This window comes from Carassius auratus, chromosome 13 (assembly GCF_003368295.1).
Source record: "Carassius auratus strain Wakin chromosome 13, ASM336829v1, whole genome shotgun sequence".
Taxonomy (NCBI): Eukaryota; Metazoa; Chordata; class Actinopteri; order Cypriniformes; family Cyprinidae; genus Carassius; species Carassius auratus.
In genome coordinates, this window is record NC_039255.1 from 21,192,783 (window position 1) to 21,207,214 (window position 14,432).

Consider the following 14,432-nt stretch of genomic DNA (forward strand, 5'->3'; position numbering starts at 1 on the left):
GAAGCAGGTCATTTGTAATTTTAACAAGTGCAGTTTCTTTGCTATGGTTGGGCCTGAAACCTGCCTGAAATTGTTCATTATTATTATTTCAATTATTATTTCAATTATTTCACCCTCCATTACTAGAAGCAATATTAATGCTAACATTAGTGGAGTGCCCTAATGCTAGTATTTCCTATTACTCTCACTGTCGTGCAAGTGAACAACGCCTTGTGGTGCCATCCCAAAGAAATTCAAAATCACTCTCACGGACCTTTTCCTGGACTGTGCCCAGCTGGTGGAATGACCTCCCAATCTCAATTCGTACAGCGGAGTCTTTACTCATTTTCAAGAAACATCTAAAGACTCATCTTTTTCGCCTGCACTTAACCTACTAACACCAGTACTTTTCCTTTTCTTGTCTTTTTCATTTAATTAAAAAAAAAAAAAAAAAAAAAAATTATATATACCTGGCTATGCGTTCTATACTAGACTAACTGAGACTTGTCAGGGCACTTGTATTCTGTTGTTGTTCTCTTGTTGACCTGACTGCTTCTATTGTTCTCATTTGTAAGTCGCTTTGGATAAAAGCGTCTGCTAAATGATTAAATGTTAATGTAAATGTAAATGTAAGACTGCCATCTAGCAGTCAGGATGTAAACTTAAAATGAAACTGCCATAAATCTTGTATGATTTTTCTTTTTTTTATATATCGATATTCTGTTTTTGAGAACTTGATAGATATTTTCTTACACCCCTACCTTTTATGCAAAACTATCTGTGTTAACAGATCAAGTATAATATTAGGACCTTTTAATCATCTTGGAGAGTTGCTTAGATTTATCTGTAGTAACCAAAGGCAACACACAGTTTGAATGCTGTATGGAGGATATCAGACTGCCACAGCAGAGAGAAGAGTTGAGAGAACTTGACTTAAATATTCACCTGTCACTTTACTCAGATTAAACTGTGAAATGGCTTCAAAACACTTAAAATACAATGCACGAAATCATACTCCGCTACTAAACTTAACCTCGGTTCCCTGAGATATGGGAACAATTTCTTCGTCTTGCTAGACGCATATAGGGAAAAGCCTTTTCTTCTCCTGAAATAGATCTCTTCAAGGTGTAGACGCCTCTTGTAGATGGGGCTCTAATCTCTGAAATTGTGTTTAAGACTCTCTCTGGGAGGCTCGAAGGCTCATGTCGATTGGCCAGAGGTGCAGGGCCCATCTTCGTTGAAAAACGCAAGCCACGAGTAAACCAGAGCAAGACTTGTACTCGTGGTAAGAGTGGTCTGTCTCAGCAGTGCAGCCTCAGCGTTCGCGTGGCCCAGGCAATAGGCACGTTAAAATTTTATCCATCCGAACCCCCTTTAAATAATCAGAATGCATTTTTTTTTACCCAACCCATGGATACAGGAAAAATATAAATATATTTGCTGTGTAAATCAAGCTCTGCTAGCAGTAGGTGCTTTATGCTTTGTTGAAAAGCAGGCAGCTTGAATGCCAGTATAAGAAATCAGGTTTGACAGTTCATAAGCTTTTGTATGACGGTCATTTGAGTCAACACGCTGAAGCACTCAAAGCAGCAAGAACAAAGTACTTTGTACTCATCTATTATTAGTGATGGTGCTGCAAACCCGAACAAGATTTTTAAGACGATCAACAGCCTTTTTGCACCAATCAAATCACCAATTTGTTCCTCTGTGCAGGAGTGTAACAAGATTCTCAGTTTCTTCATAGAAAAATTTTAAAATATCTATAAGTCTATCAGTTTGGTACCCTGCTCTGCAGTTCCTGTGATCTTTCCACCTAGTTTTCCCGAAAGTGCATTTTCTAGTTTTAACATAGTCACTAATGATTGTATTCTGAAATTAGTGATGGTAATGAATACAACTACATGTACTCTTGACCCAATCCCAACATCTGTTCTAAAGGGGTGTCTCTCATCAATTTGTCCCCTCATCTTGAACATTGTGAACACCTCCCTCACTACTGGTCAGTTCCAAAAGCCCTTAAAGTTGCAGCTATTACACCAGTCCTTAAAACGCCTGGATGTGATAAGTCAGATCTATCTAATTACAGACCTATCTCATACTTTCCCTTTCTTGCTAAAGTTTTGGAATGTGTTGTTGAGGCACAACTCCACTCACACTTGTCTTCCAACAAGCTTTTTGAACCTTTTCACTCTGGGTTTAGAAAGGGACACAGTACAGAGACAGCCCTGGTTCGAGTTATGAATTATGTGCTTGTCTCAGCTCACTCTTGAGCCTCCGCCATCCTGGTCTTGTTGGATCTTATTGCTGCATTTGATACAATGTGCCATTCTATCTTTATAAACAGGCTGGAGAGATGGCTTTGTATCACTGGTACGGTACTTAACTGGTTTAAATCTTACCTCACTGATCGTACCTAGTTTGAACTGAATAGGTCTGTGTGATGAAGCGACCGCCACTGCTCGCTTCTGGTGAAGGGAATTAAAGGTAACTTGGGTCCGTGTGGATGTAAATGAGTGATGGCTTACTCGCAGAGCACTCTCGTGCAAGGTGTAACTTATTTACAGTAACAAAAACACAGACGGTCCACAGTGAAATATATATAGACAGGTGAACACAAAAACCTAAAAAGTACCAAAATAAATAAAAATAAACAAAGATGAAAAACTTTCCAAAACGTATCCACAGTAAAAGGTTTGCTTGAGGCACCGCAATTGCACTTTCGCTCTGACTTGGTTAACAAGTCCTGATTATGTGTCTGGCCTCCCTTTTTATAGGCCAGACTCCGCCTTCTTTGAGAACACCCATTGAGAGGTATAGATATATATTTAAATTCTTACCAGTTACATTAAACCCACCCAAAATGTTTATCAATCCGCATTTCTCACTGGTAATTATCAAATAAAAACATTTTAATAATACATCATTATTAACAACACCGAAACACATAAATACCAAACACTTAATTCACATATAATCCCCCCTTAATCACAAGACAATGGTTTCACCGGCTTTGCCCATACAACAAACAAACAAACGTACGAAGACACGTGAACAAACACAAGACACGGACGATGTGTGTGTGTGTGTATGAAATGATCGGGTGTACTTATGGACTGAAGGGGTAATGTGATGTGGAGAAATGTCCGTGATCCATCGGACTGGCGTGTGCACCCGCATTGCCGATGGAGAAACAACAGGTGAGGACGGGAATGAAGAGTGAATGGGGTATGTATGCAAATATGTTTGTGTGTGCGTGCCAGTGCTGCTCCCTCAGCGGTGACAATAAGACAGATTTGTCACATTACCTTCCCCCTCTTCAAGCCGAGTACTGGCCTGAAACCTGGACAGATAGTCGGCAACCACGTTTAGCCTTCCAGGTCTGTGCCGGATCTTAAAGTTAAAGGGCTGCAATGAAAGGTACCATCTCATGACTCTGGCATTGTGATCTTTCATCGAATGTATCCAGGTCAGGGCTCGGTGACCTGTCTCCAGGTCAAACTCTCTTCCGAGGAGGTAATACCTTAAGCTTTCCAGGGCCCACCTAATAGCGAGGCACTCCTTTTCAACTGCTGAGTAGCGAGTCTCCCTTGGCAAAAGCTTACGGCTGAGGTATACAACTGGCCTCTCATTTTCCCGGGTTCCCTGCACGAGGACTGCCCCAAGTCCTGTAGCGGAGGCATCTACCTGGACTAGGAACCTTTGCGTAAAGTCAGGACTTTGCAGGACCGGACTGGAACACATCTTCTCCTTCAGAGCTTGAAATGCTGTCTCACAGTCTTCGGTCCACGGGACCGGATTTGCTATGCCTTTGCTCAGCAGGTTGGTCAGGGGTGCTGCAACAGAGGCGAAATTCGGGACAAACCGTCTGTACCAGCCCACCAGTCCTAGAAATGACCTCACTTCCTTCTTGGTATTTGGTCTGGGACTTTGCCGGATGGCTTCCATCTTGTCAACTTGAGGACGTAGTTGCCCATTGCCCAGATGATAACCCAGATAGTCTGCCTCTTGTTTTGCCCACTCACATTTTGTCACATTTAATGTTAATCCCGCTTCTGTTATCCTTTCCAAGGTCTGTCTCATGTGCTTTAAGTGCTCTTCCCAGGAGTTGCTGTGTATGACTACATCATCCAGATACGCTGCAGACCACTCCTCACATCCTTGCAAGACTCTGTCCATTAATCTCTGAAACGTTGCCGGAGCTCCATGCAGTCCGAAAGGAAGCACAGTAAAATGGAAGAGCCCCAATGGAGTCTTGAAAGCGGTGTAGGGTCTGGAAGTTGGCTCTAGGGTTACTTGCCAATATCCTTTACAGAGATCTAGGGTAGTGATGTACTTGGCTTTTCCTATTCTCTCCAGCAGATCATCTATCCGTGGCATCGGGTATGCATCAAATTTGGATTAGGCATTGAGCTTACGGAAGTCGATGCAGACACGTAAGGATCCATCCTTCTTTGGGACTATGACCATGGGACTGCACCAGTCACTCAACGATGGCTCAATCACTCCCAACTCTCTCATCATCTCAATTTCCTTCCTTAGGGGTTCCACCAGTCTCTCAGGTACACGATAAGGTCTCTGTCGGAATGGGGTGGAGTCGGTAAGGTGTATGGTGTGGTGTATTATCTCTGTCTGTCCAGGCCTCTGACGAAACAGAGTGGGGAACTGGTCTAGTAGGTTCTGCAATTCTTGGCGCTTGTCCTCTAAGTGAGTTAGACTCACCACAGATGCTTGCCTCTCTGCAACCTCAGACCCATCTTCCTCCTCCACATCCTTCACCATCCCTGCCATCAATGCTGACTCAGGTTTTTTTCCTGGTGATTCCTTCCATTCTCTTAACAGTTTAAGGTGGTAGGTTGGCTTTGACTTCCCCTTGTCAGGATGGTGGATCTCGTAAGTCACTGGCCCCATCTTACGGACCACAGTGTATGGCCCTTGCCATTTCGCCAGTAGCTTGTGTGTTGAGGTTTTGGTAGTAAGAGTAATACCTTTTGACCTGGTTGGAACTGCCGTAGTCTTGCATGCTGATCATACCACCGCTTTTGTGCTTGTTGTTTCGCCTGCAGGTTTTCTTTCGCTTGTTCCCGGTACTGCTCTAGACAGTCTCTCATCTCCAACACATACTGTACAATGCCTTTCTCCTTGGTTTTGGCTGCAGGACTCTCCTCCCAGCTCTTTCGCAGGAGATCCAGCGGTCCTTGCACTTGCCAACCATAAAGTAGCTCAAACGGTGAGAAACTTGTCGATGCTTGAGGAACTTCTCTGTAAGCAAAAAGGACAAAAGGTAACCACCTGTCCCAATCTCGTCCCGTGTCTGCAACAAACTTCCGCAGCATATTTTTGAGGGTCTGGTTGAACCTATCCACCAGGCCATCGGTCTGTGGGTGGTATGGGCTTGTTCTAATAGTGGTAATGCCCAACTGTCGGTTCAGTTGCCCCATGAGCTTTGATGTAATGTTTGTCACTTGGTCCGTTAAGATCTCCTCTGCTATTCCTACCCTGGAGAAGAGTTGTACAAGGCAATGGACAATTTTTGGTGTGGTGATGGTACGGAGTGGGAAAGCCTCTGGATACCTCGTTGCATAGTCACTGATTACCAGGACGTACTGGTGACCTGTACTGCTTTTCTCCAGTGGCCCCACAATGTCCATAACAATCCGCCTGAAAGGTTCAGAAATCACAGGGAGAGGTTGCAAGGGTGCTTTGCTCCGCCGGGTCACAGCACTGGTTTTTTGACATATAGTGCATGTGTTGCAGTGTGTCAGTACATCAGTATATAATGTTGGCCAGTGAAAACATGAGCTGATGCGTGCATATGTCTTTTGTTGGCCTAAATGCCCAGCCCACGGAACTGTGTGTGCTAAGTGCAAGACAAGTGGACGACAACAAGACGGGTCACATCATTGACTTGCAAATACAACACATTATTCAATAGCTCATACCTCTCATTACACAGATTGGATGGTTTATCAGAAGCAGTTTTCTAAAACAAAGGTTTCAACGTCTCATCATTTCTTTGTAACTCGGCAATATTCCCTGGTACCTTCCAGCCACTAACATCGAGACCCTCTACAGAAGGCTCAGAGACTGGGGTACCGAGGTACTTCTCAAGCCTTCTTTGTCTGCGTGACTTTTTCAGGCCCTTAGTCCCGCCTTGCGACAGACTACAATCAAGATCTGGCAGTGGCTCAACTGCTCAGTAGTTCAAAGTCTCCCTCTCTTGGCACAGTACCCTGTCAGGTTAGCTTTACACGCAGGACATACTGCTGCTTTGTGCCCTGGCTGCTGACAGTAAAAGCATAGCAGTTCTTTCCCCCCTGCTGACTTTGGTTTTTGTACATTGTCTGACAGTTCAGCACGACCCCTCTCAGCCCCAAAGTGCATGTGGACAGTACCTTTAGATGGTTGAGTGCGTGGACCCCCGCGATGAGCGTTCTGGTATTGCTGAGCCAGCTTAGCCGCCGCCAGTCCTGAAGTTGGCTCATGCTCTCTTACCCAGGTGCGAGCATCATATGGAAGAACTCGGAGTAGTTGCTCAAGGATAATGGCTTCACTAATCTCATCCTTGGAATGCTCCTTCGGTCGTACCCATCACAGATATAGGTTCTTTAGGCGATGATAAGTCTCTGATTGCGACTCTCCAGCTGGAACAGTAGGTGTTCGGAACCTCTGCCGATATGTTTCTGGTGAGATGTTGAATTTCTCCAGCAATGCCTCCTTCAGATCAGCGTACACCTCTGCCTGCTTCTCATCCATCACCAGGTACGCCTCCAATGCTTGCCCCGTCAGTAATGGAACCAGATGATAGCTCCACTCCTCCTCAGGCCACCTCCAGGTCCTGGCTAGACGCTCAAACCGCCGAAGATAGTTCTCAATGTCTTCCCCTTGCTGAAAGATTGAAATTTTCAGTTCAGCTCGATGCATCGGCTCTCTCAGTACCGGAAAACTTATGGAGTCTTCGTCGTGTGCTGCGCTGCGTTGTGTGGATACCCTCTGTGTAGCTGGTGTTGTTAGATCCATTCGCAAGCGGTCATTGTCAGACAATGGTTCAGCAGGCCGAGTCGACTGCTGGATAGACTCACGAAGACCCCGTAGCCCCTGCATATATCTCTCTTCTCTCTGCTGCTGGGCATCTAGGAACTGATGCATTAGAAAAACAATTCCCTCACCCGCTGTAGCGGTGCTTGAGGCACCACAGTTGCACTCTCGCTCTGACTTGGTTAACAAGTCCTGATTATGTGTTTGGCCTGACTTTTTATAGGCCAGACTCTGCCTTCTTTGAGAACACCCATTGAGAGGTATAGATATATATTTAAATTCTTACCAGTTACATTATACCCACCCAAAATGTTTATCAATCCGCATTTCTCACTGGTAATTATCAAATAAATGCATTGTAATAAAACATCATTATTAACAACACCGAAACACATAAATACCAAACACTTAATTCACATATAATCCCCCCCTTAATCACAAGACAATGGTTTCACCGGCTTTGGCGGCACTGGGCAGGCGCGACCCCCCTGTTTTGCCACAAGTATCCGCTCTTCGTCTGCTCGGTTTGGCCGACACAACGTTTACCCGCCAAAGCCCGACTATGCCCATCCAACAAACGAACGTACGAAGACACGTGAACAAACACAAGACACGGACGATGTGTGTGTGTGTATGAAATGATCGGGTATGCTTATGGACTGAAGGGGTAATGTGATGTGGAGAAATGTCCGTGATCCATCGGACCGGCGTGTGCACCCGCGTTGCCGATGGAGAAACAACAGGTGGCGATGGGAATGGAGAGTGAATGGGGTATGTATGCAAATATGTTTGTGTGGGCGTGCCAGTGCTGCTCCCTCAGCGGTGACAATAAGACAGATTTGTCACAATCTGTCATGGTGTTCCTCAGGGATCTGTAATGGGTTCTATATTGTTTAGTGTGTATATGCTTCCGTTGGGACAAATTTTTAGGAAAAATGGTTTGGGGTATCACTTCTATGCAGATGACACGCAAATTTACATCAGCTCCAAGTCTGATCCTACTCTCACCTCAACAGTTCTTTCAGAGTGTGTGCTGGAAATAAAAACGTGGATGCACCATAACTTTTAAAACTTAATTTTTCTAAAACAGAGGTTCTACTCATTGGCACACCAGCGGCTATTCACAAGAGTAGCAATCTTAATTTGATTATGGATGACAGTGTAGTACCTCCATCTGCTCAGGCTCGTATACATGGAACTGCCCCTTCTTATATTTGTGACTTAGTCACCCGATACAGGCCTTCTCGTTCCCTTCGGTCCGCTGATTCTCTTACTCTTCAACAGCCTCCCTATAGATTAAAATCTATGGGGAGAGAGAGCTTTCTCTGTTGCTGCACCTAGGTTATGGAACGCACTTCCCATTGCTGTTAGAGAGGCTCACACACTAGCCAGTTTTAAGAAGCTGTTAAAAACTCATCTTTTTTTCAAATTGCTTTTATGGACCGTCAGTAATATTCTACTCTGTACTATAATGAATATTTTATGATTTATACTTTTTACTTTGTATTGGATTTATTGTAGTTTTTAAATTTTATTTGTTTGTAGCGCTTTGGGTTCTAGAAAAGCGCATTATAAATAAAATGTATTATTATAATATTATTAAAGTGGGAGAAACAGGTTTCCCCAGTAACGCTGTACACAAAGCATTTTTCAAACAAAATATTCTAAAGATAGTCTTCCTTCAGAAATACAGCTACCGTATTTTCCACACTATAAGGCGCACTGGATTATAAGGCGCACCTTCAATGAATGGCCTATTTTAGAACTGTTTTCATATATAGGGTGCACCATCTTATAAGGCGCCTAGAATAGAAGATACTGCATTCAAATGTTTGACTGGGTTTGTGTTATGCTTCCACTAGATGGAGCTGTGCTAAAGGGAATGTCAACATTTTGACAGAGCGCCTTGATCCATATATAAGGCGCTCCGGATTATAAGGCGCACTGTCGTTTTTTGAGAAAATGAAAGGATTTTAAGTGCGCCTTATAGTGCGCAACATACGTTATATAAAAACACCCGTGCCTCGTTGGGGTTTGTAAATGTGCTGTACGTGCTCATGTTTATTCAACAAAGTCTTTTGGAAAATCCTTCAGTTTTAATATTGCGAGCACCACAAATAAATAAATGTATGGTAAGCACATCCCACAGCACAGAGCCTAACTTCTACTCATCACCTTAACTTTAACTGCGTTTGTAGCTAGCGGCATTGCCAGACTTGATGAAACGGTCTATATAAAGCTTGAAGTAGAGCTGCAACTAACGACTATTTTTTCTGTCGACTAATCTAACGATTATTTTTTCGATTAGTCAACTAATCTAACGATTATTTTTATTACAATCAATAATTAATCTAATATTCTTTTTTTTAATTAGCTAATGAATCATTTGGATAACTTTACCCAAAAAAATATAAGTACAACTTCTAAAATAATATTTCAACCTTTATTCATTTTCAACTTATGTGGTTGAAGTTTTTACAGTATAAAATAAATAAGAGGCAAAGAAAATGATTTTACCATGGTAAATATGAGCTTATGATAGCATTTATAATTAAACCACAGTAGCCATAAATTTACAGTTGTCTGAGACGTCATGAAATGTTCTGTAGCATCAAAAACCATAAAATGTAGTCAGGGTTCTGCTATGGTTTATCATGGTTTCCAGAGATCTGGAGCTGATTCGGGGTAGCTCGGTGGTTTGTGACTGTTGTCTCGCGGTGCGCTGCACTGCATCGAATTAATATCGAAGAATATTAGACCTGAACCAGGAAGTTGGTCACCAGATCACACGGTAACCAGTTAAACCGTAACACCGGAGAGCGCCAAGATGTTTTCCTCTGAGGTGCTCGAGCATCGCAGTTGTGCTGCCGTGGTTTACCATATTGGTTTTACAGAGGGAACAAAGGGCCATTTTATTTGTCCTCTGTTTAAAGTATTCCCATACTTTTGATAACAGTGGTCTCTGTTTTTGTGATAGAATGCAACTTTCTCCATTCCAAGTATGCCATTATGCGAGATGTAAACAAACAGTGTAATGCGTTGTTGCAGCACTAGCTTGAAGCATCAGAATCGCCATTGGCATCGGGCAATCACCATGACAAGAAATTGGTACTCCGTATCTGATGCAAAAATCCTGATCAGAGCATCCCTAGCTAGCACATTTTCATTTCTTCTTCGAACAACTTGTAGTGTTTGTATTCTTAGCAGCAAAGAAGAATTGATTTCCGAATTGCAGCATTAAGCAAACCTAGCAGGCATAACTAGGTCTTCTTTAGGGAAATGGTATCGGATCGGTTCATGGGTTCAGTACTCACCAAAACCGATGCCAGAATTTTTTATGGTATCAGTGGCATTTCCGATACTAGTATCGGAAACGAAACAACCTTATTATAAATATACATCACAGCAGGTTGGGCCATAGATGAACATTGGAACATACAGGATAAATTGATGTTTTAAATGTGACCTGGCTATGTGTGTTTGTTTGTGTGCAGGGCTGAAGCAGTGACTCTTAATGACTGTCTCCAGCTGTCATATCTGCCGTCTAAGAGGAACCACATGTTGCTGTTGTACCCCAGAGAGATTCTCATCCTAGACTTGGAGCTCAGTCAGACCGTTGGAGTGGTTGCCATTGAGCGCTCTGGCGTGCCATTCATACAGGTGTGTATGGGAAGGGAATGTGAGAGTCTGGATTCTTGTAAAAGAAAGGGTGCTTTTTTCATTTTGAAGTGCTTTTTTTTTCTTTTTTTTGACATGCACTATATAAATAAGGGTGACTTGACATGATAGTATTTTTTTCCTCATGCACCATGAGGACTGTGGTTATCTTTAACAAACACTCGTGCCACAGAAATAGCATCCTCGATTCAAGCACATGGAAGACATAAATATTTTATCCTCCCCTTCTTTTGAAAATGAGAAGAAAAGTCTAAAGGCACAGAGAGACTGCTCGCTTCTGACACCTCAAAAGTGTGCATCCGATATGTGTCTTCACGCTTCACATACATTTGTCTTTTCCTTTTAATGGTGATTGGCAAAACACCCTTGCAGGTGCATAATGCCACCTACTGCATGACACCTGTGTGAAAATAAAGGTTCAGTCTTAGGATAGCTGATACTGATCAGTAAAAAAAAAAAAAAGCTTAATTAGCCCTAATAATTATTCTTGATTTTCTATTACCAGAACCCAGATTCAGACTAAATAACCACTTGTTGTTAATATTCAACATAAATAGAGACAGTGGAATGTGTACAGTAGAGTTGCTTTCGTCATTAAAAAATTACTAAATATCATCGTCAACGAACTTTTATCATGTGACGAAGATGAAACGCAACGTAAATGCTGGTCATGTGATGATGACTATAATTAAATATATACTGCAATATCGTTGACGAATAAAAGCAAGGCTAAATGTGGTTTACATAATACAAACTATTTTAAAATGTTTCTTCATTTTCGTTGACCAAAATGAGATGAAACAAAATGTTATAATGTTATTTTGTCTAATTTAGTTGCGTTATTATTATTATTTTGCAGTATTTCTGTTGACTTTAAAGTTGACTTAAAAAAAAAAATCAGAAGTCGTTCAAACCCTAAATAGTATAAACAATATTTTTCAGTTAAAATCAGTTCATCATCGATTCAAATGTTCAGATATTATTATTCAATTCCCGTGGTCTTGTGCGGATGGCTGTTTATGTGGCAAAATCTTCGCAGGGCTAATCTTGTTGAATTTACCATTCAATCTAAAAATCTTTGTCTCTATCCTTACTTACAAGCTAAGAGAAAAGTCAAGATGATGCTAATGTTGCTTTTAATAAGCCCTCTCTGTTTTGTGCTTGTGTCAAAATGGCAGATATATTACACAGTGATAAAATTGATTTCGAGACCAAATGGTCTTTGCTTTGCTTGTCTCAAAAAAGGACAATTAGCAAAAGCCTGTAAAACGCAACTTACTTGCCAAATATGTTCCAAGAAACATTTAGGTTGAGTGGCTTGGAAGTTAGTGGGCTGGACAGTGACAACTTTATAGAATTGCCTGAAACTTTCATACAAAGTTCAATTCCAGTAAACCAGGAGAACATACCAAGTAGGGCTGCACGATTAATCAAATGTGAATGTCTTGTCAGTAAAGTTGTTTCTGTGATCAGTAGTAAATCTCTTGCATGTGTTTTCAGATGGAGCAGCATTTACTACACAGAGCAGTAGTTCACTGATAACCTATGCAAAATCGGGTTCATAATTGCAGACAATGTAATCGTGTGATTATGAAATTGAAGAAATCGTTCTGTGATTATGGAAGCTGTTTGCGTAGCTTGTCAGTGAACTATGGCTCTGTGTAGTAAATGCTGCTCCATCTGAAAGTATATGAAAATACCACATTTAATAACATGTTTAACTCCAAATTCACTTCATAGTTTCAGTCGAGTGTTTGAAATAAACCCTTCTGTGAGATGAGGTGGCTTCTTACACAGAGTATGACACATTTCATAGTAAGTGATAAAGTCTGTCGATTAGCTTTGAATTATTGTATACTTTATTATAATAAGACCAACTCAGATAAGCCATATATTGTAGTTGTGTGTTTATTAGTCACGCTGAATTAATGAAAGCAGTTAAGTCTTTTGCTTGTACAGCAACTGCTATAGCCATTTCCTGGGTGCCTTTTGCAAGACGCATTTGGAGTTTCAGCTCGAGAGTGCCCTCTGGCCTTCGGATGGAGATTTACTGCTGGTCATAGAACCGTGCTTCACTGAAAGATACACATAACAATCGCAGCTTCTGCTTTTTCTGTTTATATGCCAGTTAAGGCAAGGCAAGGCAAGTTTATTTATATAACACATTTTATACGCAATGGTAATTCAAAGTGCTTTTCATAAAAGAAAGTAAAATAATCATGAAGAAAAATAATAACAAAAATAAAACAAGCAATTTTAAAACTTTTAAAATGATTAAAACATTTAAAAACAGTTAGAAAATGATTTTACATAAAAAAAAAGAAAAAAAAAAGAAATATGCAATCTGTTCGGACATAGCACAGTGCTCATTCAATAAATGCACAGCTAAAAAGATGCGTTTTGAGTCTAGATTTAAATGTGTCTAGTGCACATCTGATCTCTTCTGGAAGCTGATTCCAGAGCACTCAGTGATCTGAGTGCTCTGTTAGGTTTATATTCAGTGAGCATATCTGAAATATATTTCGGTCCTAGGTCATTTAGTGACTTATATACGAGTAAAAGTACTTTGCTCAGTAACTGGTAAGCTCAGATTTTCTGGTTAGGGATGCTCATATTGGCCGTTTAACCGTTAACCGAATATAATGTATGGGGGGGGGGGGGGGTGAAATGTTTTTGTATATGGGCCCAGGGCTGACTTGCTACGCCACTGCTTGTGAGAAACCAGGCTTAGTCGGGGGGCCACTTCTCCTCTGGCCAAACGATACCAGCATGTTGTGGTTTAAATACAGGCTACAGTGCATGTCAGATTGAGCAGAGGACTCGTCTGGTTCTCGTGGTCTCTTGCAGATGGTTGACAAGGTTTTCACAGAGGATCTGAATTTAGGGTTCGTCTAGTTTAATATGGTCTCTGCTGACAGGGATCTAGAGGTCATCAAATCACATCAAATTTAAGACTTTATATTTAAGAAATTTATATGATTTACATGAAACATTGAAGACTAATGCTTTCTGTCTTGTGTGTAGGTGATTCCTTGTGCACAGAGAGATGCTCTATACTGCCTCCATGAGAATGGTTGCATTACACTGCGTGTGTGCCGTTCCACAACACCTTCTCCTAATGAAACAGGCAAGACAGGTTTGGTTCCTTTACATCTATCCTTTCATCTGGGGGTAGGGCATGTAATTTTTTGACAGGAATTATCGGTTTTGGATAATTATATTAATTAAATATTTTATAAATGACAGGTACTTCATCTGTGACTGCACATCTTGAATTGTATATTGATGCAACCAGGGCAAGCTTGAGGTTATGTTTGGGTTATATTATGTAGGGCTGCTCCGATCATGATCGGCCGATCATTATGCGCATCTCGTCAGTAAAGCCGGTTCTCTAATCAGCGGTAAATTCAATCAGGTGCGTGATTTCACATAGAGCAGCTATTACTTCACAGAGCCGTTGTTAACTGAGAAGTTGTGCAAATCCACATTCATTTTCAGCGTTTATTTGTTCATCTTCTCGGTTAACAACGGCTCTTGTGTAGTAACAGCTGCTCTATGTGAAATCATGCACCTGATGGAATTTACCGCTGATTAGAGAACCAGCTTTACTGATGAGATGCGCATTAACGATCGGCAGATCGTGATCGGAGCAGCCCTAATATTATGAAGTTACTCAAAATACACAAACATTTAAATATGCTTTTAGGGTTAATATAATTTACAATTAATATGCAACATGT

General features: G+C 41.5%; 1 protein-coding gene across 2 annotated transcripts in view; it reads left to right on the forward strand.

Annotated features, from left to right (window-relative positions):
* wdr11 (WD repeat domain 11) overlaps positions 1 to 14,432 on the forward strand; it is a 136,706-nt gene that overhangs the window by 16,671 nt on the left and 105,603 nt on the right. Inside the window, exons 6-7 of one of the 2 annotated variants that reach the window (XM_026279099.1) lie at positions 10,509 to 10,674; positions 13,717 to 13,828. In XM_026279099.1, the coding sequence (XP_026134884.1) occupies positions 10,509 to 10,674; positions 13,717 to 13,828 (278 nt within the window). The remainder of the gene's footprint in view (positions 1 to 10,508; positions 10,675 to 13,716; positions 13,829 to 14,432) is intronic. The other variant, XM_026279100.1, reaches the window with a different exon arrangement.